General features: G+C 35.4%; 1 protein-coding gene across 1 annotated transcript in view; it reads left to right on the top strand.

The window, feature by feature from the left end:
- The window catches only part of RTTN (rotatin), a 178326-nt gene that overhangs the window by 65135 nt on the left and 86143 nt on the right, over positions 1 to 27048 (top strand). The window contains exons 24-28 of the mRNA XM_026455194.1: positions 4709 to 4897; positions 5510 to 5749; positions 11640 to 11784; positions 18688 to 18842; positions 23861 to 24080. Coding sequence (XP_026310979.1) covers positions 4709 to 4897; positions 5510 to 5749; positions 11640 to 11784; positions 18688 to 18842; positions 23861 to 24080 — 949 coding nt within the window. The remainder of the gene's footprint in view (positions 1 to 4708; positions 4898 to 5509; positions 5750 to 11639; positions 11785 to 18687; positions 18843 to 23860; positions 24081 to 27048) is intronic.

Here is a 27048-nt window from a genome sequence, read left to right on the forward strand (position 1 = left end):
TCTGATTTTACTGGGTAAAGGGACAGAGAGTTAACTCAAGGTCACGTTTGTCCATAAAGAGGAGAAGGGGTTTTATTATTCCTTTACTCACCGTAATGTTGTCATTTAAAAAAGTGTTGCCCATCTGATGGATGTCTAGTGGTATTTCAAAGTGGTCCTGATTATTACTCTTTACTTTTTATTATTTTCTTCCTTCTCTGTTCTTCAGACTTAATTTGCTGTTCATTTTCTCACTTACTGGAGGATTGGCCATTGATTAGCTGCCCTTTCATTTAAAGCTATCAATGTTTCTAAGTATGGCTTTTGGTATATTCCACGAATTTGATATGCTATATTTTATTATTTAGTTCAAAATATTTTCTAAGTGTTTTGTGATTTTTTTTCTTTGATCCAAGGGTTGTTTAGAGTTATTGGGGGTAACTAGTGAAGATTTAGTTTATTAGGTTTTCTAGTTATTTTATTACTAATATTTAGCTTAATATTGACATTAGAAAATATTTTCTATGATTCTAATTCTTTAGAGTTTGTTGAATTTTACTTTATGGCCCAGCATGTGGTCAGCTTTTTAAAATGTTCCATGTGTACTTGAAAATAATAATGTATATGTAATAGTTGTTGGATATACTGTTCTGTAAGTATCAAAATATATCAGGTTTATTGATAGTTTCAGATCTTCCCTGTGTCTACTTTATTGTATGTGTGTGAAGTTCTTTCAGGTAGCAGAGGGGCATGTTAAAGTCTCCACTATGACATTGTCAGTTCTGGCTGACAGTGTGTTTTGAGGCCATGTAATTTAGTTTCTAAACATCCTGGTGGGTTGTCTCTATCATTATGAAATTATTTCTTTATCTCTAGCAGTGCTTCAGCATATAGAATTCACTTGATCTGTTATTACTGTAGCTTCACCAGCTTTTATTTGGTTAGTGGTTAGCATGATATGTATTTTTCCATCCTTGTAGTTTTAACTGTTTCGTGGCCTTAAATGTACTTTTTTTTTTTTTTGTAAGAAGTATATAGTTGAGTTTTTTGGTCCAATCTTACAGTATTTACAGTTTTAATGGAATATTTTAATGAATTTTACATGTACTAGAATTACTAATATTTTTAGATATAGATTATTAGCTTGCTGTTTTCTATTTGTCCAATGTCGTTTTTTTTCTTTCTTTTTCCTCTCTGGCTTATCTTGATTAATTTTTAAAATTAATCCATGTTTTTCAGCTGTTAACTTGTAGTTATACATACATTAAGTATTCGATTTATTTATTTATTTGTAGCAATTGGGATCTTGCTCTGTTGCCCAGGCTAGTCTTGAACTCCTAGCTTCAAACAATTCTCCCACCTCAGCCTCCCAAAAGTGTTGGGATTACAGGCATGAGTCACTGTGCCCAGCTAAGTATTCTTCTATGTATATTATTTTTATGTATTTTATACAGAGGATTATTTTATAATATAGAGATTATAATTTACTTTCTTGACTGTGAATTAGTATTTTTACCACATCCCAGACAATGCAAGGACCTTAGAACACATTAACTCCATTTAATTGCTCTTCTTTTTTTTTTCTTTTATTGTCAGGTATTTAAATTCTATACATATTTTAAATTCTATAAGATATTATAATTATTTTATGCAGTAAATACTCATTTAGATTTGTATACTTTGGTCATTTCTGTTACTTTTTATTGCTCTTTTGGTTTTTCTGCCTCCATCTGAGAATTTTTTTTGAAGAGTTTTATTATTTAATGTAGTACACTTACATTAGCAATGATTTCTGTCAGTTTTTTTTTTAATCTAAAAATTCTGTTTTAAAAAATGTTATCACTAGGTATAGAATTCTAGGTTGGCAGTTGGAGTCCATTTTTTGTAGGAACATTACTGTCAGTTTTATTGTTGCTTCTTTGAAGGAATTGTGTTCCCCATTCCCTTAGGAGTTCCTTCAGCTGTATCCCACAGCACTCTTTGCTTGCTTGCTTATTTATTAGGGGGAGTTTATTTTATTTTTATGGGTACATAATAGTACATATTTATGGAGTACGTGTGATATTTTGATATAAACATACAGTGTATAATGATTAAATCAGAGTAATTAGGATGTCCATCACCTCTAATATTTATTGATTCTCTGTGTTAGGAACAGTGTAGATCTGCTCTTCTAGTTATTTTGAAATATACAACAAATTGCTGTTAACTATTGCTACTCTATTATGCTATGGAACACTAGATCTTATTCCTTCTATCTAAATTTTTATGTACCCATTAGCCATCCCTTCTTAATTCCCCCCTTTCCCACCATCCTTTACAGCCTGTGGTAATCATCATTCTACTCTTTAGCTCCATGAGCTCATTTTTTTTTTTAATTGTTTTTTTTAGCTCCCACATATAAAGGAGAACATGTGATGTTTGTTTTTCTGTGCCTGGATTATTTCAGTTAACATAATGACTTCCAGTTCCATCCATGCTGTTGCAATTGACAGGATTTCATTCTTGTTTATGTCTGAATGATACGCCATTGTGTATTTATACCACAATTTTAAATCCATTCATCTATTGATGAACACTTAGGTAGATTCCATATCTTGGTTACTGTGAATAGTGCTGCAGTAAACATGGGAGTGCAAATATCTCTTTGACATACTGATTTCCTTTCTTTTGGATATGTACCCAGCAGTGGGATTGTGGATCATATGTAGGTTCTGTTTTTAGTTTTTTGAGGAACTCCATAATGTTTCCAATAATAGCTGTACTAATTTACATTCCCACTAACGGTGTACGAGCACTCTCCTTCCTCCACATTCTTGCCAGCATCTGTTGTTTTTTTGTCTTTTTGATAAAAGCCTCTTTAACTGGGGTGAGATATCTCATTGTGGTTTTGATTTGCATTTCTCTGATGATTGATAATGTTGAGAATTTTTTCATATACCTGTTGGTCATTTATATGTCTTCTTTTAAGAAGTTTCTATTCAGATCTTTTGCCCAGCTTTTAATTGGATTATTATTATTATTTTGCTGTTAAGTTGTTTGAATTCCTTATATATTTTGGTGGTTAATCTCTCACCAGTTGAATAGTTTGCAGGTGTTTTCTCTCATTCCGTAGGTGGCCTCTTCACTTTGTTGACTGTTTCCTTTGCTACGCAGAATCTTTTTAGCTTGATATGATCCCATTTATTTATTTTTGCATTGCTTGTCTGTGTTTTTGAGGTCTTAATAAATCTTTGCCCAGGCCAATGTCCTGAAGCATTTCTCTGATGTTTTCTTCTAGTAGTTTCGTAGTTTCAGGTCTTACATTTAAGTCTTTAATTCATTTTTATTTGATTTTTGTATGTAGTGAGACATAGAGATCTAGTTTCATTTTTCTCCACATGTATATCCAGTTTTCTGAGTACCATTCATTGAAGAGACTGTTCTTTCCCCAAAGTATTTTCTTGGTGCTTTTGTTGAAAGTTGACCAAATGTGTGGATTTATTTCTGCATTCTTTATTCTGTTTTATTGATCTGTGTGTCTGTTTTTATGCTAGTATCATGCTGCTTTGGTTACTATAGCTTTGTAGCATAATTCAAAGTTAGGCAGTGTGATGCCTCCATCTTTGTTCTTTTTGCTCAGGATTGTTTTGGCTGTTTAGGATCATGTTTTGTTCCATATACATTTTAGGATTTTTTTATATTTCTTTTTGTTCCTTCTAGGATGCAAATTTGCATGCATGTTAGATTATTTCACCATGTTAAAGGAAAAACTTGAGACAAAATACGCATGCATGTGTCTGTGATAGAACAAAATTAACTTTGGTTTAAGAGATATTGCGGGGCCGGGCGCGGTGGCTCAAGCCTGTAATCCCAGCACTTTGGGAGGCCGAGACGAGCGGATCACGAGGTCAACAGATCGAGACCATCCTGGCTAACACGGTGAAACCCCATCTCTACTAAAAAATACAAAAAACTAGCCGGGCGAGATGGCGGGCGCCTGTAGTCCCAGCTACTCGGGAGGCTGAGGCAGGAGAATGGCGTGAACCCAGAAGGCGGAGCTTGCAGTGAGCTGAGATCCGGCCACTGCACTCCAGCCTGGGCAACAGAGCGAGACTCCACCTCAGAGGAAAAAAAAAAAAAAAAAAAAAAAAAAGAGATATTGTTGTTGAATCTGTTTTTATTTCTAAAGATACTTCTTGGTTCTTGTTGAATTTATTGATGATGAAACCATGTTCTCAAGTGAAAATACTAAGTTGGAATTCAGTCACTTAGTGACCTCTATGATCATAGGCAATTCACGTATCAGCTTTAAGCCTCATTTTGATCATTTGTAAAATAGATATCATAGTGCCATACCATCTAACTGTGAATGAATGATACAAAATAAGCAGTGTTTGGCATAAAGTACATATCAGTGTTTTAGCTGAACACCTTTTTATGTTTGGTTCACTATATTCATGGGCCCTGACTTCAACGAATGTTAGTTATCTCCGCAACAACTCTAATATAGCATAGAATGTGGTAAGTCCTCAAGAAAGGATTTAAGTATTCTGGGGAGTTTAGAGGAGATGAAAAGAATAATTGAAATACTGTATAAATTATGATAACTGTTTAAAATAGGGACTAAGAGAAACCTTTGCATTATTGTGGGTTGGGAGGCATTGAACTAGCCCTCATTTGTGACTCTGTTTTTGAGTAGCGTTTAAGAATTTGAAAGTTTGTAATTATTTGTACACATTTTCTTTAGGTATCATCTGCCTGTTCATGTAATCAGACACCATGCTGTGAGTCCTTACTCCATAGTTTTGCCCTTATCTGCTGATTGTTTGGACTTGAAGCCGGTGTCAGATATGCTGAGAATAGCTTGGAACCTGTCGTGGTATCATGGGAGTGATAATCTGTTGAAGCAAATGAACTCTGAAAGTAAAACGCAAGAGTAAGCTCTTACATTGTTGAAAAAGCATTTGCAATTAATTAATTGTAATTAATTAGTTAGGTTTTACTTTTTCCTTAAGTCTAGCAGCTTTTTCCCTTGATATCATCTGATTCTGCTTTTTAGCAGTTATAATTTTCACTTTCTTTTAAAGATTACATGTGTTTATTACTTTTCATCTATTATTCAAGAAAAGTTTAAATGAAAAAGCATTTTACTCTGTACTGTTGTAGAGGTTAATGTCTGATTTGTTCATAGATCTGAATCACTAGGAAAGGGGTTCTGGATTAGAATAAAATCTCAGTAAGTATATGCATGAGCGTTATCATTAGTGTGATGTTGATTACTTTTGAGTATCTTAATATTCTAATCTGTCTGTCTTAATGTGAATAAAAATTTTTATGAGGAGGAAAAGTCAATATAAACATTTGGGGTGCCAATGTAAAATCCTAATATTGGCAGATATGTATCAGTTTTTCTTTTGGCTGTAAGTCAATCTTTTGTTAAAAGAAAATGAAGATAAAACAACTTTTGGGAGAGTTTATAATAGAAATAAATGTGAGATTTTATTTAAATAGCTTTGTGTTCCTCCTTCTTTTTTTTCTTTTTATCTAGATTTTTAGATTCATTGAAGTTATCCACAGAGGACATCCTTACTCTGAAGATAACACACATGGCTAGTGGGCTGCAGGACTGCCTCCATTCCATTGTTCAGGCTGCAACCCACAGGGAAGTTAGGGCTGCTGTCACTAGGATGAGTTTTTATCTTCTGAATGACAGATTGTCTTTAAAGGGTGGCCCTGGTCCATGTGGGGTTACCTTGAAGTCCTTGGCTTGGCACACAGCACTGAACAGGTCAGTGTAAGGTCAAGGCTGCCAGTTTCAAAGACCTGGGTTGTATTGTATTTGTGTTCATCTCCTAACCTTTGAAGATAAGAGTCTATGCCCTTACTGCTGCTATCAGAGAAAGAAAAACTCCAGGATTTGTATCATCTGTAAGAATAGCCAAAGAGAAATTTTTAATTTAGTTATTGCATTGTTGAAGGGATTATTAATAAACTTATAACAATTTATTATCATTAGAAAATTTTACCTCACAAAAGTAAATAATTAGGATAAGACATGGATGAAACAAATTGAATGTTTATTTCTATCCATATTATAAATGAGTTGAGACATCAGTGAATTGATTAATAGGTGTGGTACACCTGCCACAGGCTGTTTTGTTTTGTTTTGCTTTTGTTTTGTTCTTAAGTAAATGATACGATTTTTCTTTTTACTCTTGATTTCATGAAGTTGATTGCCATGTGGAGGTCCTTTATAGCAGTTAATTGTGAAGGCTCTAGCTTGTCAGTTTAACATGCTTAACTTGTAGCAGATGGTTGCATTTGCAACAAGACTGATAAGCAACTTCTGCAAGCAGGTTTTCATTTTATTCTTCATGTGACTTTAATATAAAATGTATAACTTTATTATTTAACATAAAATGTGCAGTTTTTAAGCTGCTAGGTTAAATGAGTTCCCAAAATATGAATTCCTTTATTAGTTTAGCTTTAAAGATTCATTTATCTGATTAGGCTTTCCAGTGGTGTGCTGGTGCCCACTAATAAAGCCTTGTGAGAGAGCTGATGGTTGAATTTTCAGGATTTTTGTAAGTTGATTGTTAAACACAGCCTTTCTTAACAATCATAGAAACTTACAATTAAATAAATTATATGAAAAATAAAGGTAATGAATATGCAAGCATCACTTTCTAATTATGTGGCAACATTTTACTCTTATCTTTGTTCTTAGGTTATGCATACATATATACTACAGGGGTACGTATTTTATGGAAATAACTACAGTGGAATGCCACTGTGCATCTCTTCACAACTTCATGTTACATGGGTAGCTCCAAATTGTCTGGAGTGGGTTATTTACACCGTGGAAATTGACAAACACAATAAGTCAGCACTCTACTTCTGTTAGACAGTTACATATTTATCAGCACACTCCGGCATTTAAACAGTCTTGCCAGTTGAAGAATGCATAAATCCTTCACTTTAAATAAATGTAATATGTCCCTATTTGTCAAAAGAAATTTTAACATAAAAGCTGATTGTATTCATTGCACTAAGTTTTCTTTCTCTTGTGAATTAAAACCGTAGAAATAGTATGCAATACCACATTACAGGGAAGACTCTCAAACTGTGGGTCAATGGAAGCCTTTAGAGTATTTCAAATTGCCCAGTAGCAATAACTGTATGTGAGCATCACATTTTTATGGTTGGTTTCCTCAGGACTAGTGTTAAGTGGAGAGCATAGACTGTGTATATGTTTTTTATATATATATATATACACACACACATATGTATATATAATATTCATCTCGTATTTGGTTTTTAGGTCTGTGCTTGATCACAGCAACACAGACACTACTGCCTAATTTATAAATATTCATGTATTTCTGCTGTATTATGTTTCACTAAAGAATGTAGAAAAAATGTATATCACAGAATCCACCTTTTTTCATGAAAACTTTTTTAAAACTTTACTTCCAGAAATATATGTACTAATGTGGCTTTGGGAAACTTTAGTTTTGCTTTCACTCAGTTTAATGATAGAAAGGAACATCACCTTTTTGACTAATTATCTAAGATGAACCAACAACTTAAATGGTGCTTGGAGATAGAAAATTCCCATAAATTATGGCTGTATAAAGTATTGAGATGTTGAGAACATTTTTATAAGCTTAGTTTAATTTTTTTTAAGTACAAGTATTTCAAATTGTATCATTCTAGACGAAACAAAATATAGAGAAGCATGTTCAAACCTGTGTAAATGGTTTTTAATTGTATTTTAAAAATAATGTTATTTTTTAGACATTTTCCATGTCAGTAAATATACTTTGAGGCTAATTTTTCAAATATGTGATATATCCAAGTGAATGTTCCCCAAAAGGGGTCCTTTTAGGTGTGAGTGTATATGTTAGAATAATTTTGGCTTTGCTTAGATATTTTGAAATTGTACTCTCAAGTCATTTAAACAACAGCTGTAAGGAAGTCTTACTATATTTTGAAGTCATACTTAATTTTTTACCAAAAAATGATATTAGCAAAAACTCAACTATCCAGAGAAGGGTAAAAATGATTTTTACATGTATACCGAAATGAACACCACCCTAAACGATGACTATTTATCACTATTAACAAAAGTATATTTCAATTTGACAACAAAAAATGGTTTCTAAAATCTTTTTACTTATGGTACTATGGCTTTTAAATATAACTTTCCAAGCTGATTATTTTAACAGTCCAACATTAATTTATGCGTGTGTTTTGTATGTGTATGTTAACACACAAGCATACTATTATAATCTAATACCATTTTGGAAACTTATTTTAAGAAAACAGATGATAGTCATGGTTCAGTAGGATTACAAGTTGTTAGAGGTATCTAGATTCTTCTTTCAACTAGTTTCTGTTGAGTTTGCATGTTTAATGCCTCTCTACTCCTTTCCTACTGAAAGTCCTATTGCTACTGTTTTTCTCCATTTTTCACCAGACTGTAGACTGACTAGTGAATTGATTTTTCTGCTTTTAACCTTATGCCACTCATTTATGTTGCTTCCTCAATGATCCTTCTGAAATACATGTCACCTGTGGGTTCTCTTCCATGGTGTGCTGGATATTAATAGAATTCCAACCCCTTAGCATGCTGTAGAAAGTTCCTTTTGATCTGGCTCTTGCTTACCTTTTCAGCTGCATTTTCCACCTCTGTCTCTAACATATACTGTGTTTCTATGAAGTACAAATATTGGAGTTTTATGAAACTGCTTGATATTTTAGGGCATACACTTCTGTTTTATACCTCCTTGCTTTTACGTAGTTAACTCCCTGGCTGCCTTGTGAATATCTACTCCTCTCTTGCTAGTAGAGCTCCTACTAGCTCCAAGCTCTTCTTCCTCTGTAATGTATGTGGAATTGTAGTTACCATGATTGTCACATGGCTTTCCTGCATTACTTCTACAGTTGTTTAAATATTTGTCTTCTTATGTGCCTTGGGTTTATTACATTCCTTTTTATATCCCTCACATATGGCATAAGTCATAGTGTACAGTTGGCCATGCAGCCTCAGCATGAACACCTCCTTTGAAGGATATTCATTCTGTTTTTGAGCTGTGATTATTAGTAAGTTTTTTGTTCTTTTGAACTGTACCTGGTCATTTCTACCTATTCTGTCCCTCAGACTCACAGAATTAAATACTGTCTTCACATGTGACAACTCTTCATTTAAACATAACTATAATTTCTTCTCTATTCCCCCCACCCTGCTTTAAATGATGTTTTTTTTTTTTTTTTTTTTTTTAAGATAGACTTTAAAAGCCACAGTGTCCAGACTTCTCATTTGTTCATGCTGTTTTACAAGGGTATTGTGTTTCTTAGGACTCTCCCTGAGATCTGGACATGGTGCCTTTATGGGTGTGGTGCTGTGGTGTGGGGTGAATAGGAAGAAAGGGACTACTGCCTTTCTTTTCCTACTGCTTTTCCATTACTCAACAGACATTTATTGATCACCTACTAGGTGTCACTCTTGTAGGAAATGTAGCCGTGAGCAAAATTGATAGGGTCCTGCTTTCATGGAACTTGAAATTAAGACAGCTAAAAGTATAATCAAAACTAGAAATGCTTCCAAGCAGACTATTATGAAACTGTATTAGAGGAGCAGCTTATCCCTCTTCAGTAGAGAGAAAGTGGTTCAGAGAATGAAGCTTAAGCCAAGGCATAACAGGTAGAAGGATGTTAAAAGCCTATGGGATTGGAAGCCGAAAAGATGACAGGCACACAGAAAAACAAATACCACATGGTCTTTCTTATATATGGAATCTAAAGAAGTCAAATTGAAAGAAGCAGAGAGTAGAATTGTTACCAGAGGCAAGTGGCAGGGGTATGTGGGTAGAGAAAAGGGAGACGTTGGTGAAAGGTTACAGAATTCCGGTGAGACAAGAGGAGTAAGTTCTGGTGCTCTATTACAGCATAGTGACTATAGTTAATAATAATATATGTTTCAAAATAACTAAATTAATGGATGTTAAATGTTCTCACCACAGAGAAATAAATATTTGAGGTGATGGGTATGTTAATTAGCCTGAGTGGATCATTCCACAATATATACATGTGTCAGAACACCACATCGTACCCTAAAGATATATACAATTATTATTTGTCAGTTAAAAATAAAACAATAAATGGAATATAGTTTGGAGCATGTCATGTGACAGAAATTTGATACTTTGAATCCATAAGTGGATGATCAGTTGACTCACAACCACTTATATATTATTTCTGCTCTAAACTAAAATGCCATATTCAACCAATATTATAAAAATTAATTTTTTTTTTAAATGCCAGGCAAAGGGATAAGGCCCTGAGTTAGGGAAGAGTGTCTTGTGTCTTCAGGGGGAATTGAAAAGAGGATAGTACACTTAGATTTAAGGGATATGAGGGCAGATATAAAGTGGAATTACAGAGGTGATATTTTAATGTTACACTGGATATCATGGAAAACTTCTTATAATCTTTATGATTGTTAAGTCATTAATCTCGCAAAGATCTATGGTTGTTAGAATCATCATTTCATTCCATCCTTTCAGAGTATTTTTCTAATCTCAATTTTCATAATACAACACTTGCCATCCTACGCAGCTGAATGTCATTTTGGGGATGTGGGAATTTTAAGTAAGGAAAAATAATAATGAGACAAACACCACATTACTAAGAAATATAGCATTATATATCCCTGCTGTTGGACTGCTTAGTTTAGTATTCATGTTTTAAAACTTGGTAGCCGTATGACTGTGGAAAAACGACTTAACCATATTGTTGCTTGAGTCTTCTTGTCTTTGAAATAGAGATACCTACTTCACACTGTTGTTATGAAGTTTGACAAAAACCCTGCTCTTAGAACATAGGCTGGCACAGGGTTGGTGCTCAATAAATGCTGAATATTAAGATTCGTATTATTGTCACTCTTATTAACATTTTGATGCAATTGCTTTAGATTTATAAAAAATAAAACATTACAGATAAAATTGAATCTCATCATATCTCTTCCTGATTGCTTTTTAAAAAAATGATTTTCCAAACTACTTCTCCCTTTTAAATTAAAGTTTTATTGTCTACTAATCTTTTAGCTGTCTTAGAACAGTTTTTTTTTCTTTTTAAAGAAATCTAAGAAAATTGGCTCATATCCTTTTACTCCAAACGTACATCCTAAGTCTACCTTCTGTGTTTTCCATGCCTCTTACAAACTGGTAGCATCCTTGCAGGACTTCTTTTCACCCTCACTTTATTACCTTATTTTTTCAAGTTGGTCAGAATTAGGTTTGAAGTACTAATCCTTATCAGTGAAACATGGCATTCCCAGTATGAAAAACCAAGTTTCATTGGACAGTTAGAGTTAGTGTTTTTCCCCTTGGTATTTTTTTGGTACTTTTCCTGAATTTGTTATTTTTCTCTTAGGAAATTTGTCACTTCTAGTTATTTTAGTTACTTGTCCACATGTTTTTTTTCCACTATAAGCTCATGTTCTTGAAGGCAGATACCCAGTTTGTTTCAACTTTGCATTTTTCAAAGCATTTAGGACAGTGTCTCATAAAATAGCGTCCTCACAAGGCACCTGTTAAGTCCCCATATCTATGATGAACAGTGGTATTGTGTATTTTAAAGCACTAGAAACCATGATTATTGTCTTTTCATTATAGGTTTTTACAAGTGCTTCCTGCTTGCACTGAAGATGAGAAACTGCTAATAGATATCGTACATTTTTTAAATAAATTAATAAAAGAACAAAGAAGAAATTCTTCACTAGAACTTCTAAACTGGATTCTTGAATTACTTCTTAGACATGTAAGTGGTGTTATTAAGGAATTTGGATTTTAAGTTTGGGAAGTAACTTATTTGTAGAAATCATTAACATTATATTATGGAAAAGGATAAGTTTACATTGCCTGTGCTTGGTAAAGTCGTCCTTATGTGATGAATGGCTCCTAACAACATGCCTTTCCTGATAGGATTGTGAATGTGTTTATTAAAATTCTGTACAGTGAATGGGACCTACAGTCTTGTGTTTAATCAAACCTGTTCTGCATGTGAACTCTCTGCTGCAGCTGTATTTTTAAGTGGGAATTTCAGTTCAGGTGGCAGGGGACAGGGTGGATGTCCAGATAAGCATGTTGAGAGTGAGCTAACAAAGCCAACTGAAGGCAGGATGGTGAAGTTATGAAGAATGAGTACAGTGTGCTCAGGCTTTAAATAACGGCTGCTGGAGTATTTACCCTTCTAGCCCCCACTACTCTTAGATTTTTAGCTCTTCTAAAAATTCTAAATTTCTTTTTTAAGACGGAGTCACGCCCTGTCACCCAGGCTGGAATGCAATGGCGCGATCTCGGCTCACTGCAACCTCTGCCTTTTGGGTTCAAGCCATGCTCCTGCCTCAGCTCCTGAGTAGCTGGGATTACAGGTGCCCGCCACCATGCCTGGCTAATTTTTGTATTTTTAGTAGAGACGGGGTTTCACCACGTTGGCCAGGCTCGTCTTGAACTCCTGACCTCAGGTGATCCACCCACCTCGGCCTCAAAGTGCTGGGATTATAAGCGTGAGCCACCGTGCCTGGCTCTAAAATTTTTCTAAATAGCTATTCTAAAAATTTTGGCAATTCAGATTTCTTATTCTAAGAAGTCTGCAAAGAACCCAAGAAGCCAGGTTCCTATTGTTGGTCTATCTGTCTGTTTATGTATTTATTTGCAAATACCACATGAATTTATTCACCTTAGGTAAGATAAAGCTTTACACAAATAAGAAAAAAAAAAAAAAACTAGAAAAGAGGGCCTAAACTGATAGAGGAGATAGTGGATCTTATAAGGCAAATATATTTCATTATATATTAATACATTTACAAAATTTAGAGATAATTTTCTATAAAAATATGAATTCCTGTGTTGTTAGACATGCTAACTGATATGAATGTTTGTGTGTATATAAGACTTATTTAGATGTTTATTATTGCCTTAGGCTATTTTCTGTTGTTTCTAACGTAATACCAGAAACTGGGTAATTTGTAAAAACCAAAATTTATTTCTTACAGTTATGGAGTCTAGGAAGTCCAGGTTTAAGCAGACACATCTGGTGAGAGCCTTCTTACTAGTGGGGACTCTCTGAAGAGTCCCGAGGTGATGCAGGGTATATATGGGGCTGAGCGTGCTAATGTGCTATCTCAGGTTTTTCTCTTCTTACAAAGCCACCAGGTCCCCTTCCATGATAACCCATTAATCCACTGATCCATGAATGGATTCGTCTATTCATGAGAGTAGGGCGTTCATGATCCAGTCACCTCCAAAGGCCCCGCCTCTCAATACTATTACTTTGCGGATTAAATTTCAACACGAATTTTGGAGGGAACGTTCAAACCATAGTAATTATCTTTTCCTTTATTGTAGACTGGTGAAAGTTGGGACTGTTTTGTTCATTATTGCATACCCAGCATTTACTATAGTGCCTTGCACATAGTGAACTCTCAATACTCAGTAATAAGCTATGTAGTTAATTACAAGAAGCACACAAAACCTTAATTTTGTAACTTGTTAAGATTTAACAAAAATGGAAACCATGTATTATGTTCAAGGTTACTTATATATGCAAGTATATTTATAGACTGAATTTCTAGAACTGTAATTGCTGAGTCAAATTGTAGAGGTATGTGTATGATGAGGTTTTGTGGTTTTATAAATAGATAACTTGTTTTGAATTAGATGGAGGTTTTTTCATATTTGGTCTTTTTGTGAATTGTATCTTGATGTCCTTGTTGGTTCTCCTCCACAATTGGGTTGTTAGTCTCCTTTCATTTCTTCTTTCCTGTCCTCTTTCTTTTCCTCCCTTCCCTTCTCCCTTCCTTTTCTCCTTTGCTTTTTCCTTCCCTTTTCCTCTCCCTTCCCCTCCCCTCTCCTTGGGGCATGATTTCATTCTGGTACCTGCAACTTGGACATTAGTGTAGAGATCTTTCACCTTTTGATTAAATTTATTCCTAAGTATCTTAATTTTTTTGGTTGCTATTTTAAATGAGTTTTTTTTGGGGGGGGCGGTTAGTGTATAGAAATGCTGATTTTTTATATGTTGATTTTGTATCCTGCAACTTTATTGAATTCATTTTTATGATCAAAGTTTTTTGATGGAGTCTAGGTTTTTCTAGATTTAAGATTATATCATCAGCATAGAGGGACAACTTAACTTGCCTTTTTTCTAATGTGGCTGCCTTTTATTTCTCTATAGATTAATTGCTCTGGCTAGGATTTGTACTACTGTATTGAGTAGACATGGTGAGAGTAGACATCCTTATCTTGTTCCTGATCTTCGAGAAAAAGCTTTAAACTTTTCACCATTGAGTATGATGTTAGCTGTGGGTTTTTCATATATGGCCTTTATTGTGTTGGGATTCCTTTTCTACTTAATTTATTGAGAGTTTTTATTATGAAAGGATGTTGAATTTTGTCAGATGCTTTTTCTGCATCTGTTGGTAGAATCGTGTGGTTTTTGTTCTTAATTCTGTTAATTTGGTGTATCACATTTTACACATTTGTGTATGTTGAACCATCCTTGCATCCCTGGAATGAATTCCACTTGATTATAGTGAATGATCTTTTTATTGTGCTCTTGGTTTCAGTTTGCCAGTATTTGGTAAAAGATTTTTATGTCTGTGTTTATCAGGGATATTAGCCTGTAATTTTCTTTTCCTGTAGTTCCCTTGTCTGGCTTTGGTATCAGTGTAATGCTGCCATCATAAAATGAGTTTGGAGTTTTTAGAAGAGTACAGAGATTAGTATTCTTCTTTAAATATTTGGTGGAATTCAGCAGTGAAGCCATCAATCAGGTGTTGGGCTTTTCTTTGGTGAAAAGACTTTGTATTCCTGCTTTAATCTCCCTGTTACTGATCTGTTCAGATTTTCTGTTTCTTCATGATTCAATCTTGGTAGCTCTATGTGTCTAGGATTTTTTCCATTTGGTTGTCCAATTTGTTGACATGAAATTGTTAATAACAGTCTCTTAGGACTTGTATTTCTGTGGTATCGGTTGTAGTGTCTTCCCTTTCACTTCTCATTTTATTTGTCTTCTTTTTTATTAGTCTAGCTAAAGGTTTGTCAATTTTGTTCATCTTTTCAAAATCTCAATTGTTGATTCTGTTGATCTTTTCTATTGTTTTTCCAGTTTCTATTTCATTTGTATCTGCCCTGATCTTCATTGTTTTCTTACTTTTTACCAAGTTTTAGCTTCATTTATTCTTCTTTTTCTAGTTCCTTGAGGTTGTTTACGTGGTATCTTTCTTTTTGACATAGATGTTTATTGTTACGTATGTCCTTCTTAGACCTGCTTTTGCTGCATCCCGTAAGTTTTGGTTGGTTTTGTGTCCATTTTTGTTTGTCTCATGACATGTTAAAATTTCCCTTTTAGCTTTTTCTTTGACCCATTGATTGTTCAGAAGCATGTTACTTGATTTCTGTGTATATGTGAATATTCCAGAATTCCTTCTTTTGTTGACTTCTAGTTTTTTATCATTATGGTCAGAAACGATATTGGATATGATTTCAATCTTGTTATATTGTTAAGTCTTGTAACACCATACATTTAAATTGCTGTTAATTTTGTAGTATGTCGTAAGTGTTGATGTATATTTTATAATTTATTCATAGTTATGAAATTAAAATAAAATTCCTACAAGAATCTAGATGATTGTACCATAATTTTAATGCAGTTTTTGAAAAGGATTTTTGGTCCAGTTACGTTTACTTATTTGACTTTGTATGGTATTAAACCTTTCTTCGGAAAGCTTCTACTTTATCTCATATATTATCACCACAAGTGTTTTAAATAATAATACTTTTAAGAGTGCACAAAAGTGAACTTAAGTATTCGCTGTCAGGTGGGTTTACTCCCTAAATATTATGCTACAAGATACATTAATATGTGTTATATAACTACCGATGTTTAGGATAAAGGGAACCTGGAAATAGAAAATCAAGTACCTTTTAAAGTTTATCCTTTGAAGTGAGTAAAATAAGTGAGAAATGATTTAAGAAGTTCAGTAAAATAACATTTCCAAGTAAATTGCTTTGAATGTATGGACATACGTGAAAAGATATACAAAAGCTGTGGTTGTGAAAACAAAATTAGGCAGATATGAACGCCTGATTAGTCAGAAGAAGGCTAAGAGGAAGTGAAAAGAAAAATCATCTAACTTCCTGAGGGAAGATTTAGGAACTTTCTCTTGTGAAAATTTTTTCTATGTGTTTTATCAAGACATTCATTTATTACAAACATACTGTAATTCTTAGGCAATTTAGGAGTTTATTATACCTCTAATCTGTTTTTAATATAATATTTTGTTTATAATAACCTAGAAGTGCTGAATTTGAATACCTTTCTTTTTGGAATGCGTTTTTTTTTTGATGGAAATTCATAAATGTGGGGCTGTTGGTTTTTTTTTTTCTTTTGGTGAAGCTCAACACAACTACACAGCATATATATTTCCCTTGGCTGACTTTCCCGTAACAGGCTCATGTGCACTCAGACTTTATTGAGGGTCTTGCACACACTTTTGGCATAGCTTGCTGATGGATGTAAAATTGGATATGAGGAGTGGTAACTGTGTGCGTAAAGAAAATGAGCCATCATTATAGCAATTGTTGCCTTTTAGAGGTCAACAGTGACAAAATAATGGCCCAAGTAATTGGTTTAAAATTAGGATTGAATACTAATGTCTAAAGACAAAAACTTCAGATATGATTAAGCACTTGACATCTGTAGGCATCATTAGAGACATCTTATTCTACTCTGTTGTCCTTGAGAAATGGTAATTCACCCTATATTTTAGAACTGTTATTTGCTGAGGTTCACTGAATTTCAGTGTTAACATGTAAATCAATGGTAAAAAGAGAAAAAAGCCCTCAGGAATCTTCAAGTGGAAACAAGTTATTAATAGGATGAGATTCTTTGGGAGAATCTTAATTTTTAGGTATGCACATACTGTATCAGTATATTGATGTATTAATGGTAGCTTCTACTTAATTTTTATCAGCGTATCAAAATTAATAATTCCTGATAATGACAATATGTTTTACAAGATGGAGTTTGCATCTTGGTATAAACAGTTCGTTCATTTTGTCAGTAGTTTTGGGAGTCAGAAGGCATGTTAGTGTGAGTCAACTTTTGGATATTTAGGGCTCAAAACACTGTAGAAAATATATTTATTTTTATGGTTTACTAAATGTGTATCTCGATTCTTTTATTCATATATGAAACATAAAAGTTGCAGTTATGTCTTATGCAATTTTAATATATCCAAAGGCATATATTAAGATAAAAGAAAAAGTTGGGAAAAAAACTATTTAGATCTTAAAACACTGTAAAATAAGAGCAAAATGTCTCTACTAAATAGTTTCCAAAAGCTCTCAGTTATATTACCAATAATTGTAGGTATCTCTATATACTATAAGAAATTTAGAGGTTTCTTTACATATTTTCATTTCTTTTCCCTAAAGAGAATGCAGTTAATTTTGAATTGAGTTCTTTAGGTGAAGGATTTTATAAGAACAATAGTTACATTTTGATTATATCTCTTTTTGTATGTTATGTGCACTAGTGATGTGACACTGTGCTGAGGATGGAATATTAACTAGCTTTGGAGTAAGATGCTTCTTGCTCTGCCCTTGTGTGTCTATGACTTAGACAATTATTTATAATTATTTAAAATTATTTATAAATCTGTGTTCCCATCTGTAAAACAGGAATGAAAATGCAAATCTTCTAGTTTAGTCAAAAAGTCAAATGAAATCTTACTATCTTTTTTTCTTTTTAGCACAGTGCCTGAGACATCATAGATGATTAATAAATATCCCATATATGATTAATGCTTCTGATTAATGTAACATTTTCTTTTGTCAATATTATTAGGAATAATCCTTTATTTTTTTTTTTTAGTTGGGAAAAGAGGAAAGATTTTAGAAAGCACTAATATTTGTTTACTAGCCTATCAAGTTGGCAAAGATTATTGTAGTAATAATTCACATAGCATTGGCTTGGGCTCTGTGGGTCTTTTCACATCCTGTGTAATTGTATGTATTGGTACATTTTTTACAGGGACAATTTGGCAATATATATCAAAAAATTAAAATACTATAATATTTTGGTTTAGTAGTTTTATTGCAGAATTCATACATAAGATAAAATCCAACTTGAGTACACTGTGCGTTGCAGCTTAGTAAATTTATGCATCATTGATTATGCAGGAGTTAGTGTGGTAAATCCTTATTGTTGAAAAACAATCAGATATTAAACTAATGTTTTTGCAGAAATATTGTTAATAGGAAGTAGGAAAAAATGGTTACAGTAATGATTTTTTCACTTGATATAAGTTTGTGAAAAATGTATAGTTTTAATTCTGTTTATATTCTCAGAAACAAAAAGGAGAGTTATATATCAATATATAATAGTGGCAATTTCTGTGTGGCATGATTATGTGTGGTTTTGTTTTTCTCATTCTCCTTTTTTTCTATTTTCTATGATAAATATGTTTTTCTTTTGTTGAGAACGTATTAAACATCTTTTGAATTTAGAACATCTCTGCTAATGCAGTAGAGTCCCACACCTACTAGTTAGGTAATATAACTCTTAATCTAGAATGTGGTTAGCAACAAAAACCTTTATAGGAAACAATATGTAGTTCAATTAGTGAATATATTTTTTACAAATTTCATTTTTTAGAATGCAAACCCACTGTTAGACCTCTTGGTTCTGACAGAGTCACAGGCACGAGAAGAAACAGATGATATCCGGACTGCTGTCAGGCAACAACTTCAGAAAGAACTGATGGCTCTTTTTGATACCTTGCTGCTCAATTTCATGGAAGTCACTGACAGGTACCATTTGTAACATTGCAGGTTTAGGTGCATTTATATAGAACCTAATTTTTCTTTGATTTTCAAAGTTTTACTTTGTACTTCTTTAAAATTAAGGAATACTTATTTCCAATACTTAAGTAATAATCAGTTATAGTGTTCTGTTTTTGTTTCAGTTTAATCTGTTACAGCCTGATTGTACATGCTTGGTCTCCTTCACTACATACGTGCACACATGCACTCACACATATGCACACACACAGCGTTTTATTCTCTAGGGTTTAATTCCTGGTTCTCTCTTAATTATCTACAGATCTACTTGAGCAGTCATACCTATGCCTGTGACTTTATGATTATCCTTACACTGATGACTTTCAAATACATAGCTCTACTTATTAATTCTATTTTTAAAAAATAAAAAGTGAAGGTGAAAGTCACTATGTTAACCATTTTAAAATGTGCATTTGAATGGTTTTTAGTATGTCCATAATGTTTTGCAACTGTCACTACTACCTAATTCCAGAATGTTATCATCACCCCCAAAAGAAGCCTTGTATCCATGAAAAAGCCCCTCTGTATTCACACGTTCCTCTAGGCCGTGGCGGCCACTAGTCGTCTTTCTATGTCTGTGGATTTGCCTATTCTGGATATATCACATACATGAAATCAAACAATAATGTGACCTTTTGCGTCTAGCTTCTTCACTTAGCATCATGTTTCCAAGGCCTTTGCATGCTGTAGCAAATATCACTACTTCTTTCTATGACTGAATCATATTCTATTTATAGATATGCCATGTTTTGTTTATCCATTCATTCATTGGTGGACATTTGAGCTGTTTCTACTTTTGGCTGTTATGAATAGTGTTGCTGTAAACATTCATATACAAATTTTTGTGTGGACATGTGTTTCAGTTCTCTTGTGTATATAACTAGGAGTGGAATTGCTGGTTCATATGGTAACTGTAATGTTAACTCTATGTTTAACTTTTTAAGGAAATGCCAAGCTGTTTTCCACAGCAGCTATACCATTTTACATTCCCACCAGCAATGTATGAGTGTTTCAGTTACTTCATATCCTCACCAACACTTGTTATTATAGCCATCCTAATGGGTGTAGACTGGTATCATTTTGGTTTTTATTTGCATTTCCCCCGTAAAAAATAATTTTGAGCATCTTTTCATGTTCTTATGGCTATTTGTGTATCTTCTTCAGAGAAATGCCTATTCAACATCTTTGAGGATTTAGCATCAATGTCCATCAGGGATATTGGGGATATTGGCCTGACATTTTCCTTGTTTTGTCTTGTTTTTTGCTTTAAATATGTCCCAGAGATTCTGGTACATTGTGTCTTCATTCTCATTGGTTTCAAAGAACATCTTTATTTCTGCCTTCATTTCGTTATTTACTCAGTAGTCATTTAGGAGCAGGTTGTTCATTTTCCATGTAGTTGTGTAGTTTGGAGTGAGTTTCTTAATCCTGAGTTCTAGTTTGGTTGCACTGTGGTGTAAGAGACTGTTTGTTATGATTTCCGTTCTTTTGGGTTTGCTGAGGAGTGTTTTACTTACAATTATGTGGTCAATTTTAGAATAAGTGCGATGAGGTGCTGAGAAGAATGTATATTCTGTTGATTTGGGGTGGAGAGTTCTGTAGATGTCTATTAGCTCTGCTTGGTCCAGAGCTGAGTTCAAGTCCTGAATATCCTTGTTAATTTTCTGTCTCGTTGATCTAATATTGACAGTGGGGTGTTGAAGTCTCCCACTGTTATTGTGTGGGAGTCTAAGTCTCTTTGTAGGTCTCTAAGTACTTGCTTTATGAATCTGGGTACTCCTGTATTGGGTGCATATATATTTAGGATAGTTAGCTCTTCTTGCTGCATTGATCCCGTTATCATTATGTAATGCCATTCTTTTTCTCTTTTGATCTTTGTTGGTTTTAAGTCTTTTGTATCAGAGATTAGGATGGTAACTCCTGCCTTTTTTTTTTTTGCTTTCCATTTGCTTGATAAATCATCCTCCATCCTTTTATTTTGAGCCTATGTGTGTCTTTGCATGTGAGATAGGTTTCCCAAATATAGCGCACTGAAAGGTCTTGACTCTTTATCCAGTTTGCCAGTCTGTCTTTTAATTGGGTCATTTAGCCCATTTACATTTAAGGTTAATATTGTTATGCGTGAATTTGATCCTGTCATTATGATGTTAGCTGGTTGTTTTGCCTGTTAGTTGATGCAGTTTCTTCATAGTGTCGATGTTCTTTACAATTTGGTATGCTTTTGTAGCGGCTGGTATCAGTTGTTCCTTTCCATATTTAGTGCTTCCTTCAAGAGCTCTTGTAAGGCAGGCCTGGTGGTGACAAAATCTCTCAGCATTTGCTTGTCTGTAAAGGATTTTATATCTCCTTTGCTTATGAAGCTTAGTTTGGCTGGATATGAAATTCTGGGTTGAAAAATATTTTGTTTAGGAATGTTGAATATTGGCCCCGACTCTCTTCTGACTTGCAGGTTTCTGCAGAGAGATCTGCTGTTAGTCTGATGGACTTACCTCTGTGGGTAACCTGACCTTTCTCCCTGGCTGCCCTTAACATTTTTTCCTTCATTTCATACTTGGTAACTCTGATGATTATGTGTCTTGGGGTTGCTCTTCTCGAGTATCTTTGTGGTGGTCTCTGTATTTCCTGAATGGGAATGTTGGCCTGTCTTGCTAGGTTGGGGAAGTTCTGGATCATATCCTGAAGAGTGTTTTCCAACTTGATTCCATTCTCCTTGTCACTTTCAGGTACACCAATCAAACGTAGATTTGGTGTTTTCACATAGTCCTATGTTTCTTGGAGGCTTTGTTCATTTTTATTCTTTTTTCTCTAATCTTGTCTTCATGTTTTATTTCATTAATTTGATTTTCAATCACTGATATCCTTTCTTGGTGACCTTCGGATGGGGTCTTTGAGTGGACGTGCTGTTCCCTTGTTTGTTACTTTTCCTTCTGACAGTCAGGCCCCTCTGCTGCCAGTCTACTGAAGTTTGCTAAAGGTCCATTCCTGACCCTGTTTGCCTGGGTATCACCAGCGGAGGCTGCAGAACAGCAAAGATTGCTGCCTGATCTTTCCTCTGGAAACTTCGTTCCAGAGGAGCACCTGCCAGATGCCAGCCAGAGCTCTCCTCTATGAGGTGTCTGTTGGCGGCTACTGGGAGGTGTCTCCCAATCAGGATACACCGGGGTCAGGGATCCACTTGAGGAGGCAGTCTGACCGTTAGCAGAGCTCGATTGATGTGCTGGGAGGTCTGCTGCTCTCTTCAGAGCCATCAGGCAGGAACGTTTAAACTTGATAAAGTTGCGCCCACAGCCACCCCTTTCTCCAGGTGCTCTGTCCCAGACAGATGGCGGTTTTTTTATCTGTAAGTCCCTGTATGGAGCTGCTGCCATTTTTTCAGAGATGCCCTGCCCAGACAAGGGAAATCTGGCAGTCTGGCCACAGCAGCCTTGCGGAGCTGCAGTGGGCTCTGCCCAGTTCGAATTCCCCAGCGGCTTAGTTTACACTGTGAGTGCAAAACCACCTACTCAGGCCTCAGCAATGGCGGACGCCCCTACCCCACCAAGCTTGAGCGTCCCAGGTCTATCTCAGACTGCTGCTGTGCTGGCAACGAGAATATCAAGCCAGTGAATCTTAGTTTACTGGGCTCGATGGGAGTGGGACCTGCTGAGCCAGACCACTTGGCTCCCTGGCTTCAGCACCCCTTTCCAGCGGAGTGAATGCTTCTGTCTCTCTGCCGTTCCAGGTGCCACTGGGGTATGGAAAAAAAGAACTCCTTTACCTAGTTTGGTGTCTGCCCAAACGGCCGTCCAGTTTTGTGCTTGAAACCCAGGGCTCTGGTGGGGTAGGCAACCCAGGGAATCTCCTGGTTTGTAGGTTGAAAACTGTGGGACAAGCACAGTATCTGTGTGGGAGTTCCTCAGGCTCAGTCTGTCATGGCTTCCCTTGGGTGGTGGAGAAAATTCCCCGACCCCTTGCACTTCCCAGGTGAGGCAACGCCCCACCCTGCTTTGGCTCGCCCTCTGTGGACCGCACCCGTGGTCCAACCAGTCCCAATGAGATGGACCGGGTACCTCAGCTGGAAATGCAGGAATCACCCGCCTTCTGCGTCCATCTCGCTGGGAGCTGCAGACTGGAGCTGTTCCTATTCGGCCGTCATGCCGACAATCCCCCTGACTTTTTTTTTTTTTTTTTTTTTTTTTTGAGACGGAGTCTCGCTCTGTCGCCCAGGCTGGAGTGCAGTGGCGCAATCTCGACTCACTGCAAGCTCCGCCTCCCGATTCACGCCATTCTCCTGCCTCAGCTTCCCCAGTAACTGGGACTACAGGCGCCCGGCTAATTTTGTGTGTGTGTATTTTTAGTAGAGACAGGGTTTCACCGTGTTAGCCAGGATGATCTTAATCTCCTGACCTCATGATCTGCCTGCCTCAGCCTTCCAGAGTGCTGGGATTACAGGCGTGAGCCACCGCGCCCTGCCCTTTTTTTTTTTTTTTTAAGAGATGGGAGTTTCACTGTCTCACCCAGGCTGGAGTGCAGTGACACATTCTTAGTTCACGGTAACCTCAAGCTCCTGGGCTTAAGAGATCCTCCTGCCTCAGCTTCCTGAGTAGCTGGGACTATAGGCGTGCACCACCACACCTGGCTAATTATATTTATTTATTTTTTAATTTTATTTCATTTTTGTAGAAATGAGGTCTCACTGTGTTGTGTTGCCCAAGCTGGCCGCGAGCAATCCTCCCACCTCAGGCTCCCAAGGCGCTGGGATTACAGGCGTGAGCCACTGCCCGTGGCCCAATGTAATTGTTGCTTGTATTTTGTATGACATTCTCTAGTTGGTATTTGATGGTTTCCTTGAAAAGTCTCGTTTTGATAGAGAATATTTTCTGCCATTTTGTCTAGTTCATTTTTTTTCTATTACTGTGAGTTTAAGTAACCTTTTATAGCCAGTAAGATAGCCCATTAAGCCCATTATACTTCCTTGGTGGTTGATTTTCCCTCTTCTGCGTACATAGGAAATGCTCGGAACTTCTTTACGTTTTTCAAACACAGCTGGCTCTGAAACTGCTCCAGTGTCTGAAAGTGACGGATGCGCCTCATTTCTATGGCTTGCCGTCCCTTGAGCGGACCTTACGAGGGATGGCTAACCTCACTGCGTTTCCGGGGTGGAGCTCCCACTCCCCTCTCACAGAACCTCTGGATATCTGTGTGAAGTACTTGTCAGGTCTCCTTGAGGTAAGTAAAAGTAACGCCCCCGCCCCCCCCGCCCCTGGTACTTATTTACTATTTATTGATTGCTTTTATTTTGTGCCAGACCACAAGTGCATTTTATGTTACTCTATTCAATGTAGAATATTATGCATTGTTTATATAAGTCATAAATAGTGAAATGTTTTAGTGATTTTTATTAATTGATAAGGAAGGTCACTTTTATAAATACCCTCATTTTCAAAAAAATAAATGGAAGCTTTTGATGCTCAAAGAAAGTGTTCACTAGAGCATTTCAGATTTTGAATTTTTGGATCAGGGATGCTCAACCAGTAAGTATATGATACAGGTATTTCAAAATCCAAAGAACACAAAAATTCAAACACTTCTGGTCCCAAGCATTTGGTATACGGCATACTCAGTCTGTACAATGTTAAAGGATATTTGTTTTTTCTTTTTATTCCAGTTTGTGCAGTTTTAGATGCTACCGCTATAAACATTCTTACTTTTTGGTGAAATTGAGCATCTTTTTTGAAATTTTATCTTCTGTTACTGAAATATGTAAATGCAGCCAATTTTTATACATTGACCATGTATCCAGCAATTCTTATTTCCAGTATCAAAACAAAAACCTTTACTTTTTCACCCTTCAGTATGCTGTTTATAGTTTTTTTTTTGTCAATTAAGAAAAATCAAATAAAGGAAGTTTTCTTTTGTCCGGTTATGCTAGGAGCTTTGTTTTTTAATTCATAATTGTATATTGCTTTTTTCTGTATCTTTTAAGATAATCACACAATTTTTCCCTTATATTCCATTATTGATTGATTTTAAAATGCTAAACCTTGCATTTCTGGAAACATTTCAGTTAGGTTGTGATGTATTATTCTTTTTATATATTAATGGATTTATTTTCTCAATTTTTTAGAATTCTGAAGTTTTTAGAATTATTCTGCCTATTTCCTCATGTAAAAATGTTTTTTGAATTTTGCATCTTTTTTCTCTTAAAGAATTTGTTAAATTTTTAATATCAAAATCATTCCATTCTTATGACTAAAATGGGAGAATGGCGAATTAATGCAGCAGGGAGATTCTAAGAACATGACGTTTTCAACCATTTTAACTCTTTTCCTTTATATAACTTTTTTTTTTTTTTGGAATAGCTGATTTGAGTTAGTATGATTTTGTTCTCTAATGTTAGGTAGAATTTGATTGTGAAACAATCTTGGCTTGCAGTTTTCTTTTTGGGAAGATAGTAAATTATGAAATGACTTTTTTTTTTTTTTTTTTTAAAGACAGAATCTTGCTCTGTCGCCCAGGCTGGAGTGCAATGGCGCGATATTGGCTCACTGCAACCTCTGCCTCCTAGGTTCAAGTGATTCTCCTGCCTCACCCTCCCAAGTAGCTGGGATTACAGGTGCCCACCACTACACCCAGCTAATTTTTATATTTTAATAGAAGACAGCATTTCTCCAGGTTGGCCAGGCTGGTCTCGAACTCCTGACCTCAGGTGATCCATCTGCCTTGGCCTCCCAAAGTGCTGGGATTACAGGTGTGAGCCACCGTGCCCAGCCTGAAATGACTTTTTAAATAGATCTAAAATCATTCAGAGTTTCTTTTTATGTGTTTTAACCTTAGTAAGTTGTGTTTTTGTAGAATTTAAAAACTTTTAATCTAATTTTTAAAATTATTAGTATAAAGTTATTCATCAAATCATCTTACTTTTTAAATGTCTGCTGAATCTGTGGTGAGATCCCCTTTCATTCCAGACATTAATTATTCCTTTCTCAAGTTTTCTTGATTTATCTTCCTAATAGAATAAACGTTTGGCTTTGTTGATTCTCTGTTTAACATTTTTCTCCTGTTTTATTTCTGCCAATATTTATTATCTCCTACTTTTAGTTTAGTTTACAGGTCTTTTTCTAACATTTTAAAGTAGAGGCTTACATCATTGATTTTTTTAAAGTCTTTCTCAAATGTGCATTTTTAACTCTAATCCTCTAAGCATGGCCTTATGCCATGTTTTTATTATCATTAGGTCAAAATATTTCTATTGTGATATAATAAATATGACAGTGATATGGTTGTACATAGTTCTATGAGAACAGCGTCATCACAGTGGCCTGATAGTTTTACATGTCTGCTGTTGGGCTTCATAGACAAGGCATAACCACAGCTGATCTAAATCTTGGCAGAATTTCCCATGATCCTTCTGGAACATGAGAATATGAAAGGCTTATGAGCAGCTGACTACACAAGGTTGATTCTCATTTATTTCACTGTCTATTAGGAAGTGAGGAGCCTGTTATTGGTTCCTAGGTTCCGATGAGCACTGGGCTTTCTGCTTTGCTCTCCTTGGGGCATAAACTACAGGTTATAAAACTGCTTTACTGCAACTTGGCATGAGCTTCTCAGCAACAGAGTGTCCCACCTCTGTGTTATAGTCATCTGGCCCCTTTGTTTCAATGTCATCCTGTGCAAGGGATACTAGGAGCTGGCACCTTTGACTATTTTTGCTTTTGCTGTTTATGTAGGTAATAAACTGTCTGAATCCAAAAAGTACTCATTGTTTTCTTCCTGGACAAATCTGTCAGCCTTGTTTTGATTGTTAACCGTGTTAGGACCTCGAGAATGACTCTTATAGGAAGCATTGTAGACTTAGATTTTCAAAGATAAGTAAATTGATAGCGATAGGAATAGACATTCTAGACATGGAATTCTCTGATAAAATTGTATCTGTAACCTCCTAGTGTTTTTTTTTTTCCATGCTGTGGGTGCCTTGTTGCCATTATATAGTCTCTAACTACTGCCAGATTATTTTTCAGAAACATAAATTTTTCAGTCCAGACTTCTTTTCAAGAGCCTAAGTCTCAATAATTTTGCATTTTGAGTTTTGTCTCCATTGTAGTTTTTTCCCATGTCTCTGAATTTCTAGTTATAACTGGCTGTTTTTCCAAAATAAAAATGCATTTTAAAAAGACTACTTCTTTCACATAGT

The sequence above is a fragment of the Piliocolobus tephrosceles genome, chromosome 18 (genome assembly GCF_002776525.5).
Source record: "Piliocolobus tephrosceles isolate RC106 chromosome 18, ASM277652v3, whole genome shotgun sequence".
NCBI classification, from domain to species: Eukaryota; Metazoa; Chordata; class Mammalia; order Primates; family Cercopithecidae; genus Piliocolobus; species Piliocolobus tephrosceles.